The sequence below is a fragment of the Sinocyclocheilus anshuiensis genome, unplaced genomic scaffold, assembly GCF_001515605.1.
Source record: "Sinocyclocheilus anshuiensis isolate Anshui unplaced genomic scaffold, SAMN03320099.WGS_v1.1 scaffold230, whole genome shotgun sequence".
In the NCBI taxonomy this organism is placed as follows: Eukaryota; Metazoa; Chordata; class Actinopteri; order Cypriniformes; family Cyprinidae; genus Sinocyclocheilus; species Sinocyclocheilus anshuiensis.
In genome coordinates this window covers 680,125-703,543 of record NW_015546034.1, presented here as the reverse complement: position 1 = coordinate 703,543, position 23,419 = coordinate 680,125, and the positions used below count along the sequence as shown (strand labels likewise).

At 37.5% G+C, this 23,419-nt stretch overlaps 1 protein-coding gene and 1 long non-coding RNA gene across 3 annotated transcripts in view; one reads left to right on the top strand and one right to left on the bottom strand.

Annotated features, from left to right (window-relative positions):
- Nucleotides 1-15,842: 15,842 nt before the first annotated feature.
- Nucleotides 15,843-21,774, bottom strand: LOC107698819 (zinc finger protein 36, C3H1 type-like 2-A). Of its 2 annotated transcripts, XR_001635385.1 has the most exons (3): nucleotides 21,547-21,774; nucleotides 18,742-20,676; nucleotides 15,843-15,854 (listed from the first exon to the last, which is right to left on the bottom strand). XR_001635385.1 is itself a non-coding variant. In XM_016499938.1 (2 exons), exons 1-2 carry the CDS (start codon nucleotides 21,586-21,588, stop codon nucleotides 19,576-19,578), a joined length of 1,143 nt encoding a protein of 380 aa, XP_016355424.1. In that variant the 5' UTR covers nucleotides 21,589-21,774; the 3' UTR covers nucleotides 18,651-19,575. The 2 variants fall into 2 exon arrangements, 1 of the variants encoding a protein (XP_016355424.1); XM_016499938.1 differs by lacking the exon at nucleotides 15,843-15,854 and having other exon boundaries at nucleotides 18,651-20,676.
- Nucleotides 21,775-21,904: 130 nt separating this feature from the next.
- The window catches only part of LOC107698820 (uncharacterized), a 4,851-nt gene continuing 3,336 nt past the window's right edge, over nucleotides 21,905-23,419 (top strand). Inside the window, exon 1 of the long non-coding RNA XR_001635386.1 lies at nucleotides 21,905-21,975. This is a non-coding gene — a long non-coding RNA (uncharacterized LOC107698820). The remainder of the gene's footprint in view (nucleotides 21,976-23,419) is intronic.

Here is a 23,419-nt window from a genome sequence, read left to right as displayed (position 1 = left end):
CAGTATTGGGTAAAAATATTGACTTTTCCATTTGATTGCTGTCTCACATGGCAAAGAAGCACCAAGTTTGCCATTCGAATTGAATGCCTGTACTACAAAATAATGAAAAAAGAAATTGTGTCTTTTTATTGAGCTGTCCTCACGGACTGCATGCAATAAGAATAGTCGCAATTTATAAACAAATGACTTTTGATTTGGCACTTTTAATGATTAATTCAAAATAACTCAAGAACTGAACTGGTTTAATCAATCTGACGAATCATTCACTGAATACGTCAGAGCGGTTACCACATTTCTATATAGTTATAATTATTTCCATACCCAGTGATGGAATATTTTAATTGATAAATTAAATATTTGATATATGTACAGTGTGTGTCTCTGTGTGAGCTAAATCTGACAAAACCTCCCTTTGGAGACAGCAAATGCTGTTTTACAATGTAAAAAAAAAAATCTAAAAATACTCATAATTTACAGTAATAGTTGAGGGAGGGTTTTGTTTCATATGTAACCAGCTGTAAATGAAAAATAGCCAAATGAATTGAAGTCAAACCGAATTGAAAGTAGATTTGAATCAAAAGCTTGTGAATCTGAATCAAATCAGGAAATGTGTATGCATACCCGGCGCTATTAAAAAAGCATGGGATCAGAATGAATTACGTGAATGTCAGAGAAATACAGAAGCAAAGTGTGGCTAAATTTATGTGTGCTCACAGCTGTATTTATTTTACATATATGGATGTGGCAAAAGGCAAGGGCTGGATAATATTCTCTCCAGATGTATTCCATCTCAGGAAGATCTCCTCTCCTCTCCCCTGACCCAACTCACTCCTCTGCCTCTGATGTCGTAGGCCATATAAACACCTCCTCCCATAAATATTATTTCAAAATGGGATTTAATAACCAGTCCATGACGCATTCTCCCCTCTTGAGATCCTTCAGGGGACATCAGAAAATACCATAGGGGGAAGAAGCACAGAAAAGCCAGAGAGTGAGCTCCAGAAATATCTTACAAACTAAGGGTAAGGTATCAATAACAAATCTTAATCTTAATAAGTAGTTAGATGCATACTGAAAGAATGTTTATAGACGATGCTAAATCAGGCACAATAAATAACCTAAAGGTGCTCAGAGGTCACCCATCTGAATTTCCTACTTCATCATCCAAAAAAGGTTACGGCCCCCATCAATGTCAAACCGTCAAATATATAGAGCTTTCTATCTTTTTCTGTTTGTTCGTTTTTGCACCGCCCGTTGTCTTTGTTTTCAAGAGTTCATTCTTCACACTGTAATGCATTAAACTGACAGGCTTTAAAATAGAGGCAGCCGTAGGGAGGTTTGCAAGCTTGATACTGCGTGTGCAGGACTCCAAGGAGAAAAATATGAAGTCCAGACCTCTGAAAAGACCCACATATGCAATCCAGGCAGGGGAGGGTTTGACCCAGAGCCTCTCTAATCTCCAGCTGAATTATCCAGAAGAAATATGTTAGAGCGCTGTGTGTGTGTGTGTGTGTGTGTGTGTGTGCACAGGAAAAGAAGAGGGCAGGTCAGTGGAAATAAGTTATGTAACTGACTCAAGGGACGCAGAGGAATAGAAGGTCATAGGAGGGGCCGACAGTGAAGCGGTACGAGCGAGGGGGAAGGAAAACTAAACACAGAGCTCCTGTGACACCTAAACATGATTTTATTCTGCTGCATCAACACATTAGGCCTAAACCTAAATCAATGGATTGAATTCATGCTGTTTTTTCCCCCTCCGGCTATTGTATACTAAAGCTGTGTGATTTACAAAAGAAAAGTCTATCCCGCCACCAGCATAGCAAAATGAGCACAATGTTCCTGTTTACAAAGAGCTCCTTAGAAAGCAAATTGATTTCTCACACTCTTTATGGCCGTATGCTTTATCCATGTTCTGGGCAACTAGGTTTGCATGCTAGCGCCGATCTCTTTTTCCTCTTTAGTTAAGAAGCAATTCAGGCCCGTATTCATCTTTCCGCCAGTGTTTCTCGCAGGCTCTCTGTCTTTTAGCGAAAGCAAAAGGCTTTCATAAGAGCTGTGCAGCTGTTTGTCTGCATAAGACTGGACATCAAAAGCGTCTTTGGGAGCTCTTTTCTCTATTAGGGGAGAGAGTGGAGCATGCAGGGGGTTGGGGCTACATTCCACTAGATCATTGTTCCCAGAATGCACCTTTATCTTCAACTTGGGGGACCCAGCGGAAAAGTGGTTTTAATCACCATAAAGCCTTTTCAGAGAAATATTGTAAGGGCTTGTGTGCACATGAGAGAGAGAAGAAGAAGAGGAGATGGGAGAATTGGTTTCGTTCTTTTTTTTCTTCTTCCATTCAAGTACCGTAATCGTCATTCTTACAGCAGTAATAATGGTAATAGCTGTCTTGGTGGTTTATATCTTGCATTTGTCATATGCATTATCAAACCTTAGGAGTGACATAATGAGCAGTTGTCTTTATTAACCAGGAGAATGGAAAGACACATCCCTGTATTCAAGGTTTTGAGCATGTATGATCACACACACCTAATGTGACACATCTAGAACTGCTGGTCAATATTAAAGGCAGGGTTAACCCAAAAATGAAACTTCTGTTATCATTTACTCACCCTTTTGTCGTTCCAAACCTATACAGGATGTTTATTTGATTTATTTGTATCTATTGTGGAACATAAAAGAAGATATTTTAAAGAACTGCTTTTATCCATACAATGATAATCAGTGGGTATTTGTATATAACATTCACACATTTTGTACTTTTAAATGTATGCTGAAATGTACATTATGGACAGAGACAGCATCAAAATGTAAAAATATGTCTGTATAGTGTACTATTCCATAGATATTTTTAGCCCCTTGCTACTTATTACCATAATAAACAGTTGAGTAAAGTGACAATACTTTTAGTTACAATATACTATATTTTGGTAACACTTTAGTACAGGGACCAATTCACACTATTAAAGTTGCTTATTAGCATGCGTATTATTAACATATTGTCTGTTTATTAGTATTTGTAAAGCACTTTTTCTGCATGACCATATTCTACATCCCTAATCCTACCCAGTACCTAAACTTTACAACTATTAATAAACAGCATATTAGGAGTTTATTGAGGCAAAAGTTGTAATTAATGGTTTGGACCTTAAGTTCAGTATGCAATGGATCTGAAAGGATTCGTTAAATTACACTACACAATTCATTGTACATATAATATGCATGTTTTAGATGTTTTCAATGTTAAAAATGTATGTTTCAAATTAATGAAAATGTATGAAACAAATGATAAATAAACACTTTAACACAAATATAATGATTGTTATGAAGATCACAATGCTTCATTAGACGTCACACCATGAACATGGACTTCACATTATGAGCACCTGTCATAGACAAACACACATATACATGTATAATATCTCAGCTAATTGATTATACAAGTGTCTGTCCTGTTTGACCGGGTTGTGTGTTACTGTTCACAGTCAAGAAGCAATTACACAAGTGTTTTTTTTTTTTCTTCACCATCACAGAACTTACATTATCTCATGTCAACACTGAGAGATTTTTATTTGTGTCTGTTTGTGGGGGGGCAAGTCTCAGCTGGTTGGAGTGGTGTGACTGTTAAAAACAGGTGTGGGCATGTCTGTTGCTTTAGGATCAGTTGTAGATCTCTTTCTACATACTGCATGTCATTCCAATTCCAGCCAATCTCAACTGTTGCAGGGCAGCTCAGAAGATCAAGCCCTTCGATCTTCAAAATCCTGTGATTGTTTGTTGCAGGAACGTCACGTAGAGGTACGTCAAAGATATGGTGGCAATTGTTCACCATGGTGGTGGAGATGGTGTAGGAAGACTGAGTTGTCAGGGGTGCAATTGATGACCCACTTTATTCTGCTTTCCTCAGGGAAGTTGCTTCCAGCTCTCTCGTAAACTCCAGTGTTCTTCTTGGTCGAGTTTTACTGAGTTTAGAGTTCCCCTCTCGGAGTCTTTCTTTGTCATGTTCAGACAGAGAACATTCTCTAGGTCTACACTGATAGACTGCACTCTGGAGACGCAAAATTTACCCTAGTGATCCATATGTTGCTTTCAAATACATCTAAGGTCTTACAATCGTGTATATTTTTAATGTCTTTACTGGATTGTAAATGAAGGACAATAATGAAACACAAGTCTATAAAATTTCAGGATGGCAGATTACACACCGCTTAAACTACTAAACCTAGTCAGATTTATTGACATCTAGTATATGCTGCATTCATATTCATGTTTTATATAATTTAAATTGCTCAACATGACTCCTGTTCTTCACACCTCAAATGAAAGTGTCAAGTTAACTGACGTCTGTTCTTCACATCCAAACCAATGATCCTTATAGCATCCATATATGACGTTGATAGTTCACATAGATTGCACGTTCAAACATGTTGATCTTGGGTGAACCTGTTTTACTCTGAGCTTGTACATCTTTATTATTGTGACTTCTTGACCTCACCTGGGAGGAGCAAAAATTATGCCGCTTCAGAGAGTTAGGATACTTTATATGGCTCTTCATGCGTGTTCGTTTATTTATGGCACTCTGGTGTTTTAAAACTCGCACTTGACTCTTGTTTTAACCATGCATCATGCTTAAAGAAAATGATTGTGTCGGATCAAAAGTAATTTCATCTTGCCAGTCTGATTGTGTCTTCGAATCTTGAGTTGAGTGTCCATTGATGTACTGTCATGTTCACTTGGACATAGCAATGGCATGATAGCCACACACCTGCTGCAGACCAGGGGACCTCATGGTGGATTTATACCAGGCTGCTTTTGATGCTTTATTGGGCTGGAGACCTGTGCAGATGGGCCTTGTAAAGAGCCCAACAAACCCACACACCTCCTGCCTGGTCAATCTCCATAAACCACCAAATGAGATTCACAACGCAGACAGCAGCAATGAGGGGAAAATAAACCCAGAATGTAGACCACAAAAGCCTTGACCGTCCACCCCCATCCCCAGACTGGACAGCAGGAGATGGGACAGGAGGCAAGAGAAAGCGGGCTGTAAATACCCGCATGTCTGTCTCCATGACAGCCTGTGGGACATTCAAATCCCATGAGGCTTCATTGCAAATTGCAATGCACATTGCCATTATGGACCGCTGGTGTGCCCACTGTTGAGTGAATGGAGATTTTAATCAAATGAGTGGTTGACATAGAATTTGTGTGCAATGTTTACAGAGAACCACAGTACCTTAAAGTTGGTTTTAAGTGAAGCTTGTTTGCATTTAACTTGAACTTGGACATGAATTAAATTCTTCTATATATTTGACCATTTGTATGTTAAAAATGTACTCACTCGCATGTTGCTCCAAACCTGCAGGGACCACTAATCCAACTCACAAAAACTGTTTTAATGATTCGTTCACTAATCGAAATGATCTGATTCTCAGGTGTAACTCGCTGATTCAAAGACTGTCAGTGATGACGATAAATTTATAGCATGACTTCATAAGACACATATGGACCACTTTTATGATACGTTCATGACTAAATGCTTTAGTCCTCATGCATTTAACAAAATATCTTTTGTGTTATACAGAAGAAAGTCAGTCATACATGTATCTACTCTACTCTAGAGTAGAGTAGATACATCTCTATCAAAACACAGCAAACCCGATTCAAAATCGAGTCATTCGGTCACACACATTCTCACTTCTCTCCCATACCTCTTCTCCCTTTTTTCTGATCCAACTACTTCTCTACCTCCTACAACTATTCCTCTCCCTCTCCCAGGCATAATTTTTTTCTCTCTCTGTAATTCGGTGTTGTTCTGCATCCACAAAACCAATTCAAAGAGGTCTTTTTTTACTCTGTTGTTTATGTAATGGAAAGAGCTTCAACACCAGACTATTCCTCCAACTGAGCCTGGAATCAGCTATTTCTAAATATTTCAGTGATTTGTTACTTATAAATGCTTATCAGTTGTTACAATATTTTATACAGAGAGATTTTTTCAATACCTTTGAGCTGCTGTTGTTGCAGAGGTAGAAGCTTTATACTATATTTAAGGTTCGGAACATTAGGTCTTCATTTCTGACATGCTGTGTTTAAGCATTTGTAAATAACACTAAAAACATCCATGATTTTGTTTTTGGGTAAGCTTGTATGAAAAGAAGATGGAAGCATTTTAGAAACATGGTAATTGACTGCATATTGTAACAACATGAATTGTGGTAATGGTATGGTCACAACAGATGAATGCTGTGCTAATTGTGTTTAGAGTTTTGAAAATGTGACTAGAGATTGGACAAAAGGATGTTAGCAATTGAAAAAAACTGTAAAATAAAGTGTGACCGATTTTTTGTTGTTGTCACTTTTAGAGCTTCTCAGCCCCAGTCATTATATGATATACTTCAAAAACTCACCTTTTCTTTTCCACAGAAGAATTAAAAGTCATACAGGTTTGGAACAACATGACGATGAGCAAATGATGACAAAATGCTTAGGCTATATCTCTTTAAAGTGCCCCTATTATGGATGCAGTGTGTAACACAGCTCTAAGTGAATGAAAACATCCTGCAAAGTTTTAAATCTGAAAGTGCACCGTGTATAAAGTTATTGTCTCTCAAAAGAAAGAATCGACTCTGAATCATTGAAACAAGTCGTTTTTAAAACGATTCCCAAGCCGTTTCATGTTGACTTCACCATGAAACATTAGCATATTGCCCACCCACTTGTTGGTCTTTTCCCGTTGGTCTGAATGAAAATGCAAATTCATTCTTTGCCACTAGGTGCCACTTTTGGAGCGGCAACGGCTGTACACAAAGCAGCACTGCACTCACAAACACTGCTTCATCAGGCATTACAGGCATGATGAAATGAAAATGAGACCAATCGGACCAACCACCGCAGATTAGCTTCACGCAAAGAAGGGGTTTGGAAAAATGAATCGTTGAGCGAATCGTTTGGGAGTCTTTGAGCAAGTAAGGTAAAAAATAAATGCATATTATAAGACAATGAAAGTGTTTTTTGACCTTGCGTGCATGTCAACCTGTTGTTGGGGACTCCCAAAACCAAAATATGAACCTTTCATAACCCATAATAGGGGCACTTTAAGATTTCTGTTTTATGATAATTAATTAACTAGTATAGCTGTTTCTACACTCCGTTTCCAATAAATAAATAAATAAATGACACATTATAGCTTCTGCAGCTCACTATCCCAGCCAGGGAGAATGGATGTGGAGATCCGCGACCTGAGATCTTAATTCCGTCAGGGAGCGCATTCACTAGAAATGTTAATGGCAGTTTTGCCATGCAGCTCATTACGGCACCCATGACTCTTCTAGGCCCTTGCTCAGACGGACAGAAAAGAGAGGGAAGGCCTTTAAGCTTGAAAGAGGGAAGAAAAAAGAAACCTTTTTCAGACCGAGTACAAAAGACACAGGGAGATGCTGAATGTGGTGGCTGCCAAGCGCTGGGAATTCATGATTGGGTTTTCTTCCTCCTCATTGGCAGTGGTTCCTGCTTGAAAAGAAGGTCGAGGGGCTAAGTTTGCTTGAAGCGACAGATTGCAGATGTCTGTATTGGACTCTTTGAAAGTGTGCCCCCCTCCTCTCCTCCACCCCCAGGAGAAAAGCCCCATACAGTACACTGTTCTTTACTCATTCTATCACAAGAGCGCAGGAGGACCAGACACTTTTCTAAAAGAGTTACCCTTGAAAATCCCCAGAGCTGAACACAACATGGGATTTTAACTCTAGCTTAGTATGCTGACAGGGCTGTAAGGACCATAGACATCGAGAGGGACACGTTCCCCTCCAATACTCCAAATAGCGGTTAACCGATATGGGTTTTTCTGTGGTTTATTCTTGAATTATATTACATTTGATCTCCCGAGTCTTAAATATGTGGTTACGTCCTCATCTGCTGAGATGATATACATTCCATTTCTATGTACTTTGCTATAAATTAACATTACATTGAAACTGACAAGACTAGTCCACTCAGTCCTCCTGTTCTACAGGCTTTCGAGAGGTTCTCAAGTCTGTGTGTATGGCACATGTCAAGTGTTGACAGTGTAACCCAGATAGAGGGATGAGAACATAGATACCAGATGACCTTTCCCCTACTTTCACACACACGCTACAGAACCATGTTGGCATGACAGATTAAACACTAGAAAGGTGAAAGGAACTAAATCAAGTAGTGTTATTTAAAAACTTAAATGTGCTTTTTACACCACTAGTGGCATCAAATCAAAATTCAGTCTGTTTGAAACCTGTAGAAAACGACACCACACTTTTTGCAATTCTGTCTATTGCTGAGTGACATACAAATTGCAAACATTGTCATAATAAGTTACACTTTAGAATACTGTTCCATCATTAATTAATATCTACACAGGAACAATTGAGTAACACAATATTAAAACTCTAGTAACTACTACTACTAACTAACTAACATGAAACTCTGATTAACAACTTAGTAAGTAGTAGTGCTTAGCTAAAAGTGGTAGTTCACTATTAGCTAATCAGTACCTAATATTTTTCATATCTCCCAGAGAACTATTAAGAACTACTATACAGGTTCAATTAATGTGAATAATGTAAAATGTATAAATAATTCTAAAGTGAAGGTCATGGTAACCCTCTAGTAATAACTCAATATTATCAAATCCTTCAGAAGGAATTACTGATTATTTGGATCAGTATTCTAAAGTGAATAACAGGATAACTCTCTGGTAATGACTGAAATCATTGTAAGCTTTTGATGGTTTTGTAAAGTATTTGATAGTAATGACTCAAGTTTGACTACATCCTTCTAAAGGAATTCTAATTATTTGGATCACTATTCTAAAGTGAAGATCATGGTAACCCACTAGTAATGACTGAAGTCATTGTGAACTTTTGAGTTTTTTTTTTAAGTTCTGGATCGTAATTCCTTCCAATGGATTTGTTAACACCTGAGTCGTTACTAGTGGGTTACCATGATCTTCCCTTTTTAATAAATTATATTAGAATTAATTATATGTTTTGCATTATTCACATGAATTATGAAGCCGTATATAGTAGTTCGTCATAGAGATGACGGGAGATATAGAAAAAATAGCAGTTACTGATAGGCTAATAGAGAACTACGGCTTTCAGCTAAGCACTATTACTTACTAATTCATTAATCACAGTTTCTTGTTAGTTAATAGTTGTTACTAGAGTGTTTTGCATTATTGCATTACTCAGTTGTTCCTGTGTAGTTATTAATTAATCACAGAACAGTATTCTAAAGTGTTACTTATTATGACTATGTTTGCAATTTGTATGACACTCAGCAATAAACAGAATTGCAAAAATTGTGGTGTTGTTGTTTTCTATAGGTTTCAAACAAACAGACTGCAATTCGGTTTGATGCCACTAGTGGTGCAAAAAGCACACTTAATTTTTAAATTACACTACTTGATTTAGTTCCCTTCACCAGTTTCTTCTTAGTTAATATTAGTTACTAGAACAGTTTATTACTAATTTGTACTTATTCATTAATGACAGAACAGTATTCTAAAGTGTTACCTCATTATATTAGGGTGATTTATCGACATCAGACACTTCTACTACATTCTAGCATTTCTAGGGGTAAATTTTTATTAAAACAGAGTTCAAACAGATATTGTTACATGTTTAAAACGAATCTAAAGATTGAAATAAATATAAACCATTTTGATACGTACTGTGTGACAAAGATTTATTTCAATTTTTAAAAATTGTCTTCATGGATATGTATCAGTTGTCTGAGGAATGATATAGTGGCATTCTGCTGAAAAGCCCCTCGAGCAGGTGGCCTGAAGTGGTACACCACAGTAATTCCACAGCCCCTGAAATTACGCAGGAGAAGTGAATAATGGCAGCTTCTTGCAGAAGTCCAGATGGTAAGGCACCTCTTGGAGGGGAACGGTACTGTTCCACTATATCAATTTAGAGCTGGAGGAGGCCTCTGCCACGCTGCCCCAAGGGTCATGAAACGCAAATATTTTCATCAAACCGCCTCACAGATTCTCAAGGGAGTTTTTCACTTCCTCTCAGTTCATCAGTGATGATACTAAGTCTGCAGGCCAGGCCAATTCTAATCACACGGGGGCACTCAGATCTGTGGTTCATGTCAGCATCTCCTGATTAGTGATTATCTGCTGGATGTTTTTTTTAATGCCTCATCAGCACTCTGACCACAAGTGTCTTAGCGTCTGTGTCCAAACAATGATCATGTGTATGGTCATTTGGTGGTGGTCTGTGGCTGACCTCTCATTTTATCCTACAGATGAACCACAAGAGATACAGGTACAGAGAGATAGAATATCAGAACGAGTGTTGACAGACGCACTGGGCCTTAGATGTAAAAATAGAACAAGAAATGTAGACAAGCTGAGGGCATGCAAGGTTATGAAACGACTCCCCAAACACAAGTCACCCGTAGTAAACATGTATCTCACTTCCTTCTGTCCATATGTGCTAGAACCGCAAGTATCCATCCATCCATCCATCTGGAAACCTTCAAACTTAAAGGCTTTTTAAACTTTGTCAAACCAGCATTCAGTGTTTGTCTTGAGCAACTTTGCTTTTCTAGTTTAAAAAATAATGAATTTCTGATTAATTTTAACTTGAATTTTGATTTCTACTTATTTAAACTCAAATTTGACTTACAATTCTGCATCCTGCCTCACTTCAATTTCATGAATCGAATAGCAAATTAAAAGGCATTCACAATTAATTTCTGAATAGTACACATCCCTGCTTTGCAGAACCTCTACTTTATTCTCCTTAAAATTTCTTTGTCATAAAATAGTAATCATAGAATTTTTGCTAATAGCATAGCTTGAATTAAATCAAAGGTCATAGATCTCTGAGGAAAGTCTTTGTTGATATTATAATAGGATTAAATCCACTATTGAGCAGTGTAGCGTTGTTTCCAACCTGCACGAGATTACAGTAGTGAGCATCACTGTATGATATTTATAGTCAAAACAGTGGTTTTTGCTCAATAAACGATGTTGTCTTTTTAGTGTACCATCTTTAAGACTCTTTCTGCTCTTGGTCCAGGTTGCTTGGTCTGAACTCAAGTTTGATTCCACGCTTGCATTAGAAGAAATGTGAAGAATGTGAGCTCCTCTGCATGTAATTTATTTGGAGACAAACAGCACTTACAAACAAATTGGACTTTAATAAAACTGATGGAGAATGCAGAGATACAAATGACATAGTTACATCAATAGTTGTTCACTTCTGTTAGGCCAGATTGCATTACCATTGCAGAATTTATATGAACCGTACTCCAGACAGCCTTTTCAAACGAACACAGGTGTGGTTCACTGGCACACACCCAAGTTTGAGAAATAATTTGCACATCAATCAAACAAACTGAACTCTACGTCAAATAGACTCAGGTTTGCACTACAAACTCCGGTATAACAGTTCTAGTGGAATTAAAGCTTTCAGAACAGATGTTACCTTGGTATTTTTCCATTTCTTTCTAAAGAAAAGCAGCAAGCCAAGAATTGTTTGAATTGCTGAGACATCATGTGTTATTTGTCTGGTAATGATTTGTCATACATTTTTAAACATATGTATGATAGACAGCACGTGGATGTCTGTGCAGCCTGAGGACGTGCCCATGTTCACAGAGTTACAGCCACAATTGAGCTGCTGACCTGCAAAGGTTTACAATTCCATTATCTCATGGTCAACCATTAATCATTGGTTTACAGAGGGGTATAAGGTTACACAGGTTAAACTACCAGGCATACCTGAAAAACCAACAATCCGTGTTGCAACGTTTGTCTTTTAAAAACACTTAAATGTCACTGCTAAGACAGAGCTTGATGGTAATTCATGCTAAGACACAACCTAGAATCCAGACAAGACTGTAGATGCAGAGTGGCTACACTATAAAAACATAATTTCTGGAGAAAATTATGTAGGCTACATTCTAAATGTACTGTTGACATTTTAACTGGTGCTTTTCATTGTTTTGGTTGTAAGGCTTTGTGTAAAGCAAAAAGTATACATACAATGTTTTACATAATTGTGTACCTTCTGAATTGACTGATTGTCCTTTGTTGTAATTTAATTTAATTTAATTTAATAATAATGTACAACAGCAGACACACCGATGTGGATGACAAACTCCATTGTCTTGCTATTGCAAATTTTATAGCTAGCTAGTCATTGGTAAAACAATGAAATCTACACATTAGTCATTAGTAAATGATGTAAGTAAGGGATTAAGTGCTAGTTTGTGACCTTCATAACAAAAAGGAAAAATAAAATCAGATGTTGGTATAAAAATAAATTCCTGGGACATAAAAGTGATTGTATAGACTCTGATTTCTCTACACACTTGAATACATGCGCTTCCACGTAGCCAGCTTATGTAGTGTCAGTTCTTTTCCTTTTTTCAAGTGACTAGCGGTTTACCCTGTAAACACTTCAGTGTGCTTTCATTTTATCTTTATATCAGACGTGTGGTTTGAGATCCATCCAGTTCAGAACAGGACTCCTCATCAGTAACTCTAAAGCCTCTAGCTGAATCCAGAATTATTCAAGGTGAAGACAGGTAAGATGTTTAGCTTTAGCTGCAGGTAACTATGGATTAAATACAGACATACTCATATGTCATTTTCTCCTTCAGGGCTGAGGTGTGTGCACATGTTCTACATGCAGCTCAGGTGAGCTTCCTGATTGACTAATACTTACTGAAAGTCTTGAGGGTTTTACTAATGTATTATATTTAGTGAAATCGGTATTTCATATATATGCATCAAAACTTTTCTCATTATGACAGGATAACTGCTGCAGGTTAGCGGTTCTCCAGTAGGATCCTTCACTATGTCATGCAAGGAACCCCAAATGGTAACCTTAATATACAGTCAAATCAAGTCGCCTTAATTTTTTTATATAACTGATTGTACTAATATACAAATGTTGATTCAGTGTTGATTCAGTTCAGTTCAATAACTGTTGTTGTTGCAAATGTAGTCAATTATGAATGAATTTGATTCAGCTATAAAGCAGCTCCACAGTAGACAATAGGGTTATTATTTAGTGTGAGTAGTGTCAGTGCCGTCAAATCAATACTTAATGTTAATATTAGCATCTTTTAAACCTCAACTAGCAAGCCAAAGGCAACAGTGGCAAGGAACCCAAATTCAATCTGGTGACAAAAATGGAGGGAAAAAATATTAAAAGTTTCCCTAAATCAGCATCCATGAATTAATCACAGGGTGTTATTGCCTAGATATGATTTTTCAACCTGGGTGATTTTTATAGGAGAGTCTTATCTGTTTGACTTTAGCTTTTGTATGCAATCAACTCAAAGTGCTGTAAAAGTGATTCGTCCTGTTTTCCTCAAGGAGCAAAGTCCCAGATTGCGAGTCAGACAGGAAATTGTTTATATGCACTGATATTCGCTCTGAGCTCAGTCGTCCTCTAGCCGTCTCATGCCTGTCTGTTGACTTGTGAGAGCCAAGTCACAGTGCGATGACTGTGTGGTGTTAGGTTTCTTTCCAGTCCCTGGAGTATGCAAAAAAATGAAGTGCACATGCAGCACAAGTCCAGAAGAACATCCAAACAGCCTCAGAGTTGTGTAAACATGAAACACAGAAAAGATGGAAGAAGTATCTGAATGAAGTCTGAATGTGGATTCAAATAAACATCTGTGCAGTGGTCCAGACTCAGTGTCTTTGGCTCTCTCTAATGGTTTTTACCACCGAAGTGTTGCAAAAGGCTGCGGCCAGTGCTATGGCCTTTTATTGTTTAAGAGTTGAGAGAGAGAGTATGTCTACTCTTTGAGTTACATTTTTTTGTGTGTGAATTATCTGTTGACAGATGCCTGGGTGTACATGTGGACAAAACGTCTTCTGAAATTCAGAATGTGTCCATCGCTCTTGACTGTGGTTGGTATGTGATTGTCAAGCAAGTATTTTCACCTTGTCAGTTACCTGACAAAATAATAATTAGTCATGTCTGAGTTCAACCAAAGCTGCCGTTAACTTTAGCTCTGCTCCAAAACCTAGTGACCTACCTCATTGCCTGCCTAATAAAAAATATACAAATATCACTCCCTACATGAAGCAAATGATTAACAGAGACAACATGAGGAGAACAAGATTGTCTTAAAAAGCATAAATAGTCAGTTTTAAACTGACTAAAACTTTATGTTTTTCTTGATACTTGTCTTAATTGAATGAATTGTGAGTGTACAGTATTTATATATTTTCAGTATTTCTCTCCTCAAACAGCAAAAAAAAACAACAACAAAAAAATATATATATATATATGAAAATGGCCAAGAAATGTATGCTGTAAATAAGATTGATTTTAAAATGTATTTACACAGATATATTTTTCAAAGTTTTAATGACTTATTTCCTCATTTTTGTGCATATTTCATATCTTTTTTATATTTAGTCCAAAATCTATTAAAATGTGTTTCAAGACTGGAAATGTATTTTCTTGCCCCTTTGAAAATATATTTCCCTAAGTTTTGCTGTTTACAACATCTATTCGTCATATTTGAAATATATTTTAGCCAGAACAAATAGATTTTTTTTAAATAGAGCTTTCGCAGTGCACTCTGGGATTGCCTTCTACATGAAGAATAAGTGTGATGCTGCCTTAAGACCCGTTCAGATCAAGAAAAAAAATTATAAAGATAGCTATAAGGATAATTATATTAGCGTCCATGCCAACGCTCTATAACGTTCTGCTTATTATCAGTGTGTGTTGCAGTTAATTGTTATTAAACACAAATTTGGAATTTTTGTGTTTGTCTGCAAAGTAGACGTCCAGGCATCTTTCTTTAACCCACAGGAGTTAGGTAATGATTACATGTGAACATCCCATTTCCAGTCAGGAGAAACAGAAAGGCTATTCTCTCTCATCAGCCTTGCGCTCAAGGTCAGTTTCGTGTATGCTTCATACTGACGTCACCGTAGACTCTAACATAGAAAACTGTATGTTAATGTGTGTGTGTGCTTGACCTATTTACAGCCAGGGTAGCAGGGGATCAGAAAAGTGGCTTATTCACTGTATGAGTCAACATCATAAACTTGGACAGGGGGCTGGAGTGCTTCATTAAAGATAAGTACATTTAAACTGATGTAGTGAAAATAAGTATTAGGCCAACACCAATTGAATGAGAGCATGACTTTAAATCAAGCTTTATGTAACAATAAGAATGTATTAAGTTAACAAGTTTTAAGTCACTTCACATCTGCACACTATGGAAGTAAATTTCTACCTAAGAAAATAAATATGAAATGATTAATTGGAAAATAAGAAATTGGGTGAAAAAGGCATATTTAAGTTAAATGAAAATAAGAAATCAAAATTTTTGTGTGCAAAGAAAAAAAAAACTAAAACTAAAACAAACTATTTTAATGATGTCCTTACTACTTTTCTGGGCCTTGAATGTGTCAGTTGCGTTGCGGTCTATGCAGGGTCAGAAAGCTCTCGGATTTCATCAAAAATATCTTAATTTGTGTTCCGAAGATGAACAAAGGTCTTACGGGTTTGGAACGACATGAGGGTGAGTAATTAATGACAGAAGTTTCATTTTTGGTTGAACTTAATTTTGAGAAAGTTGCATCTGTGCGACATAAAGTTGAAACTATGAGAAATAGACTCAATTTTAAGAAATGAAGTAAAATATATGTGAAATATAAAGTCTGAAATGTGCGAGAATTGTCTTGAGAAACAAAGCCACATCTCTGAGTAATAGTCTCAATTTTGACAAAGTATCTATTGCGCAAAATAAATTTGCATTTACAAAAAATTGTCTTAATTTTTGAGAAAGAAATGTATGTAAAGTTGCAACTGTGAGAACTAGTCTCAATTTTGAGACATAAAGTCACAATTGTGAGATGTAATTGTGAGTGTCTATTGTGCGAAATAAATGTTACACTTTATAAAAATGGTCTTATTTCCAAGAAACAAAGTTGTTTTTGTGAGATATGGACCCACATTTGGAGATTTGTCATACTGTTACATACAAAGCCACTACTACAAGAAGTAGTCTAGAAATAAAGTCACAATTGTGAGTTGTTGTTTTTTTGAGGCTTACATAGCAAGCAAACATCACCACATGAATTCTGTTGAGTGAACAGGTTGTGCCATTGTTCTGTGCTGTAGTATTTGATTCAAGTCCCAGATGGGCCTCTCATTTCCTTTAGTTTAGACCCCTACTGAGTGCGTTGCTCTTTAAGTGCTCTTTGAATTCATTGTTTTGCACTGTGGGCACTGTGTGACACGGCAGATTCATCATGCTCGGCGGTTTATTTCTGTGTCCCTGATTCTATTATGCCAGTGAATCCATCCACTGTAGAGACTTCCCATCCCCTTGAGTCCATATGGTGGATTTTGTCTCAATCCAAGCATCATTATATCTCCATTGGAATCTAGCCCATCTTGAAGGAAACTAAATCAAGCAGGGTGATAGCCTTATCAGGCCAGTAAACTCTTAGCCGCCACACCCCTCTGAATTCGTGTTTATGGATGTGATGTGCTCTAACTTTTCTTATGACTCACTGAACTATATTGTGTTGGCTTTCCCTCGGTTGCTCTCAGATAACGCTTAAGACAATACAGCTACCGCAGAGGCAGAACACATGGGGTTATGAGTATAGGACTGTTTGCTCAAGGAAGGAAGTGTTCACTTAGTGCTTTTTAGACTGCAGCACTTGAGGAAGAGGAGGAGGAGGGTGGGACTTCCTTGCCTTGTGCATGGAGGCACTGAAACTTGCACCAAGCACACATTTCTGACAACAAAACAGGAAAGGCACAGACCAGTTGGTTTGTTTGTCACAGGTGCTTAGCTGCTGAAGATAAACCTGAGCCAAAGTGGAGCCGGTCCTCTATCCTTCAATGCAACAATCCTGTTCCTCAAAATTTCAAACTTAGTGCTCTTGTATTAAAAACAGCCACACCCAATAGAGACTATGATAAACTTTTTTTTTTAAAACTATGATTGTACTTCATGTTTTACTAACTGATCATTGACTAATTATGTGTGTGTATATATATATATATATATATATATATATATATTGATTGATTGATTGATTTCTGGATCCAATGTTTGTGTGCGTCATAGTAGTGGGGGTTATGATATATTACATAATTACATTCATTTTAAATAAATGTTTCAATAGTACAATTTAATAATATAATTAAACAATTCTATTATATTATGTTATTAAATTAGAACATGGAGTAATTAAAATCCTGATAATTTTAGCTTTTGTAATGACTGTCAAAGAACATAATTCACTCTGACTCAAAGTTTGACAAAGTGTATGTATGCATATCTGAAAAATGGCCCTGTGCCTGAAGCCTACTCCACATAAATCACAAAAGAGGGGTGTAGTGGAAAATATCCAAGAGGAATAGCCCTGCTCCCAAGAGTCCCTAATCAGCGAACAGAGTGGTTTCCTGCTTTTGTGAGATGTGGTTCATTAATGGCTGACAACCTTTCTTTTGCACATGCACACTGACACGCAAAGGACCCCCACTACTCTCACACATGCGCACAGTGGATCCAGATACGTTCAAATATAGATTCACATATAAGCTAACACAATCATTTGACCGTTTATCAACCTTATCATACATATGCTTGTGAGAGGCCATACATTACGAACACTCGAAGTTAAACAGGGTTGTCTAAGAAGTTCTTAGTATGTAAATCTTTGCAAAGCGCCTTATCTTCATGAGCAGACCCTTAACACTGATACACGTCTGCCTGTGTTTTCCTAATTACATTTCTTACGATAAGTACTGAGAATTTAAACTGCAGAAGACTGTAGGCTGCTTTTATACGATACTGAACACATCTGCATAAACCAAGTTAATTCCAGTAAAGATTCCATTGAATGCTCCACTGGACAATGTTGCATTTCTAAAAAGGAGGGTCTATAAACTACCTCCCAAAGATTGCGGTGCAAGGCCACCACACCCCCCTCATACTTCACTTTCTGCCATTCACACAAAGCAGGCCTCTATTGAACATTCTGTCAGGAGAGGAGACCAAACGCTAGGACATTGAAGTAGCTATTTTTCCCTGAAAGAAAAGCAGGAGGGCGGGAAAACGGACTAGAATAGAGTAGACAATAATTTACAGGACACTGCATGAATAAGCCCTGTCCTGAGCATTAAGCAACTCTTATTTCCACTGTGGAATAAAAGCCCCTCCAAACATCCAGTTCTTGTTCAAAAATGCGTTTATTAGAAGTTCTATGGAAAAAAAAAAAAAAAAAATATATATATATATATAAACAACATACAGTACAAGTTTACGCTGCACACTTTGTATACATACTCCAATTGACGTTTGTTTATTACATTCAGTGTTGCTTTACTTCCTCTAAAAAGTTAAAGTAATAGTTATTAACCAACTACAAACCTTAATATCCCCAGTCAGCATGTCTAGAGAAGCACAGTTGAAAGACAGAGTCTTTCATTATAGGAATGGTGCGTTCAAATGTTCTAAAAGTAGAAAAATAAACAACGAAATAGCATCTCACTCACCATAATGAAGGCATCTTGATCTATGAGCTACATTCAATTCGATTGACTTTAGATATACACCAAAGCAACTGCTTTATTAGGTTAAACTATGTGGGATCTTCAACCCCAGCAGGCACATATTAGCTAGTTATTAACCTCTAGATAGGAGAGTGCTACATTCTCTGGCACTAGACTGCAATCGTCACACAATGGACACTTTATTTGGTTGTCGGTATCGTTGGTAAAAAAAAAAAAAAAAGAAAGAAACAGTCATACTCGTAGGTGTGAAATCAGTTAGTTCTTTATGGCCATAAAGACCTCATAAGATAGGCTACATTCTACAAATGCCCATAGATCCTCTGACGCTTCCCTCCCTCCTGCACAAGAAATCACATCGTGACCTCATCAGACGCTCCCATGTTTTTAATATACACACACACACACACACACACTAAACAAAATTGAAATAAATAGCATACAATCTTAAATTATTTACCCATTTACAGTAAAATATACGAGTTAACAAAAATATATTATTGTGACACAAACCCAATGGTTTCCAGATTAATATTGGTGATCACAATTTAAACAGGAATATAAGTGTATTGCTTTAGATTTGATAAATACCACATGGACTCAATTTATCCTTGAAGGCAATACTTTCACATGACAATAAATAAGTTAAATAGATTTCAAAGCATGATGCAAGAAGCAATGACACCACACAGCTTTAAAAAAATAAAAAATAAAAAAAAAATCTGCAGTGACATTCCATGACCAACTTATGAGTCCCAGTTCTTGTGCTCTTACACCACTTCCAAACTTATGGAATGTTTTCCCAAGAATTACTTCCATGTAGGCCTTTTTCTAGACTGTTGAAGCCATCATCTTGGTAAGGAAAAATGAGAAAGAAAAAAATATAATATAATCAGATCTCAATCATGAGACAAACACTTAGAGATAACCAACGGCTGAGACTGATATTTGACCTGAAACTCATGTTGGCACTACTTGGATAAAAGGCTATAACAATAATAGCAAGTCAATCGTCTGAAATCGACAGCCTGCTGAAGATTGGCAAACGTCTATTTGCGTCCATACTGGGCGACTCCGAGCCGCTGATTGTGCCAGAGGAACAGCAAGAGCCGCTCAGGTACCCTTCAGGATCTGAGAGGGAATCCGGCGGGCTTGGTGGAGAATCGAACACTGGAGACTCTGAGAGTGGATGCATGGAGGGAAAGTGGCTCATTTTGAAAGGTGGCGACGGGGGAAAAGCGTTGGTCTGGATGTTACTGTACAAGCCACCGCTGGTCTGATGGGTAAAAGCACTATGGGTCTTAGGGATGATGGGGGCAAGAAAAGCCTTAAGATCCTGATCGGGGAACGTGAACGCATTCAGACAGGGTGAACTGGTAGGGAGTGTGCAGGTGGGCGGCGGGGGCGTGTGTGATGTTGGGTTGTCAATCAAAGTGGACTCGTTGCTGCAGGAGCTGGAGAAGCCGGAAAAGCTCAGGCTGTGGTGCAGCTTCGGTCTTTCCCTCGGTCTCAGGAACGGGTTTGATGACTCTTTCTCTTCTAGGACACCAATCTCCCTGCTGAGCCTCGGTTGAGCGTTACACGTAGCAGCTCTGCGCTCATCTGCATTGTGAATGAAGTGGCAGCGAGGGCCGTATGGGCAGAAACCAATAGTGTGGAATGTGCGACATGGCTCCGTCTTGTACTTCGGGTGGCGGGACAGGTTTCTCAGTTCGTGATAGCCGTGAGCGAACTGACACTTTTCCCCGTACTTGCACGAACCGTTTTCCTCAAAAGGCCGGCATAGTTCGGTTTTGTAGCGGGTTGAGTTGATCTGAGAGCCGGGCTTTTGTTGAAGAATTTCCTGAAGTTGTTGACTGCGTTCCCCCGTGTCACTGAACGCACGGTCTCGGTACTTGTTTTCTTTATTCATGAAGGCAGGTGTTGAGCTCTCGAAACCGATCTGCAGCCTGTTGCTCATGTTGAAGTCCATGTGGTTTGATGAGTTACTCCTGAAATAACCAAAAGACCTGTTGCTGTTTGTATTGGAAGCAGCAAATGGGACCCCGACATTCCTCTTTTCCAGCATATTGTGGAGATAGATTGCATTTGAATTTGGGACTTTTTCCTGAAATAAAACAAACAGAATTTCTAAGCATAGATGTCAAATAAGTTTAAGAGGTATCACCATTAGTTTAACCAACAATTAGCAATAAAATACATGAATGAAAACACTATTGTACATGACCATGAGGTGGCATAAGCTAAAGGACAGTATAATAAAAAATATAAAAGATTTTGAAAAAAGTTAAATTTGGTAAATGGCAGAATGACTGTTAAATGACTGAATCAAATTATCATAGTTAATGATGGAAACTGTGTATAGGTTTTAAATATGTATACTAATTTAAAAATAAATAAATATGACAAGACAAACCCCATGCCTTATGCATTTCTGTGTTTGTTGTGTTTTATTTGCTCTGTGGGGTTAAAATTGTATATGTTGTCCTATATATTTGAAATAAGAGTTTTAAAAATGAAAGAGTGTGGCATGTTGTTTTGAACAAATAATTAAATCACAAATTCATTCACAAAACCTAAAATCAAGGTTTTCAATTGATGTTACAGCTTATATCACTACTGTGGTACGTTTGTCACAACAGACCTCCTTGTACTTGACAATTTGAGTCTAAGAAATGGATTTCAAAAACTACTTTAATTTGTAGCATACATATATGTGGTTATTATATCAAAGTTTGTGACACATAACGCAAAAACCCCGACTGTAACAGAGTTACAGAAGTTGAAACAAAACGAGTTACAAGACTCCCGGTCTCCCAACAACGCGTTATTATGAAGACTAGTGAGTAAACACAGAGCTCTCATGTTACAAGTTTGCCAGCGCGGATAAATTGAGGAAACAAACAAAGATCAACAAAATACTAAGATAAGCTTAGAAAAAAAAACAGAAGTGAATAAGTCAAATATAAACTCTTACCCTGTCGAAATCATATATGGAAGACAGCACCGAAGCAGACATTTTCTATAAGCGAGTTCCAGTTTAGGGGGAAAAGGTTTTCGGACCGAGAAGGATCCTTGTGTACTCAGAGAAATCCACGGCTGAACGGAGTTGGAAAGGCGCTGGAGTTCTTTGGAGTTGACCCGCACAGGTTTTGGGGAGTGTCGTACATGGGCAAAGTTTGCACGTGTATAAATGCGTTACAGCTGTTAAGGGCGGAGCTCGACAAAGTTTCAACAGTGCGCTGCCTGAAGCCCCGCCCTTCCCGCACGTGGTTTTGGTAACTCCCCCAGACTTCAGTAGCCCTAGTGCGCGCTGCCTGCCTCGAGACAATCAACACTACATAAATTCAACTCGGGTGCTTGAAATCCGATTCTCCTCTCCAACTCCTCTAGTTCCCTGCAGAAAGTATGCCACTGCATTCTTCCTTTTTAAGGCTGTTTTTTTAACCAGTATTTCTATCTGAGCTACGTCCTATGAATAATGCACCACTGACTGAATATTGTTGTTTACGGATTTTTTTCATAGCCTAATACAGGCCTAGTGGTTCTCGAGAACCTCAGCCCTGCACATTTTGCATTTCAGGTCTTGCAGCCTCATACAGTGCCCTCTGTGTTGAAATGTGATTTTACATTATGATGGGTTTTTCAATTTATGGAGTAGATTATTAACTCTCGTTATGTGGAATTTAACAGACAAATGTTAAGACGAGTACAGTTTTAGATATTTTTTTCATTTTGTGATTCTGAAATAAGGCTCATTCTCTCAGAGGCTGTATTTATTTGATCAAAAATACAGTAAAAACAATAATATTCTGAAATAGTGTTACCATTTAAAATAGCTGTTTTCTATTTTAATTAGTGCTGTCAAACGATTAATCGCGATTAATTGCATCCAAAATAAAAGTTTTTGTGTAATATATGTGTGTGTACTGTCTGTGCATAGCCGCGGGAACGTATTTTGAGCTGGGGGGCTGAGAAATAAAACGGGGGGGTCACGTGACAAGAGTGATGCGGGAAGACTGACACTCTATGATGGCGGATCCAAAGCGCAACTTTTGTTAATAGAAAACTTTCATTTATTCGTTTAATAGCCTATAAGTGAGTGTCTTTGTTGCTGGGTTTTCATTAAAAAAATAACAATGAACCACAAACTAAGCATTCGTTTTAAATAAGGGGAAATACCTTATTTATTTGGGTTACAACGGCTATATCCATCTTATTCATTTTGTCAATGCAAGGTAGATGTTTAATATATGCGAATTTGCCATTGTACTATTTTATGGCTGATGTGTTTTAATTTTAATAAGATAATAAACCACAAACTACGAACTTTTTAAGGTAGCCTGAGGGGAAATCCATATTTATTTGTGTTAAACGCGAGTAAAACATATCCTTATTTATTTTGTTAATAAAAGTTCAAAGTTTAATGTTTTTTGTTGTTGTTGTTGTTTTCGATTAATAATAATGAGCCATAAGCATGCATTTAAAGTAAGGGGAAAATCCAAAAACCTTACATTTATTTGTGTTACAACGCGGGTACATCAGTCTTATTCAGTGGCGTAGCAAGTCAGCCCCCGGCCCATATGCAAAAAATGTGTACGCTCTTTAATTTGTAGTGAGAATTCGCCTCAGTTCAAGCTGCATATAAATCAATTATATTTTCTTCTTTAATATTTGCAGCACGAAATAAACATGAATATATATTTCAATGCATGTTGAAAAAATCAGAACAATTTAATACAAACGAATGTTTCACGAAATCGATCAGAGTTTCAAAAAACATCAATAAGCCTACCTTTTATTGCTGTTTTTTATGTTAAATGTGAAGAATGACAGGTTGGATGCCACAT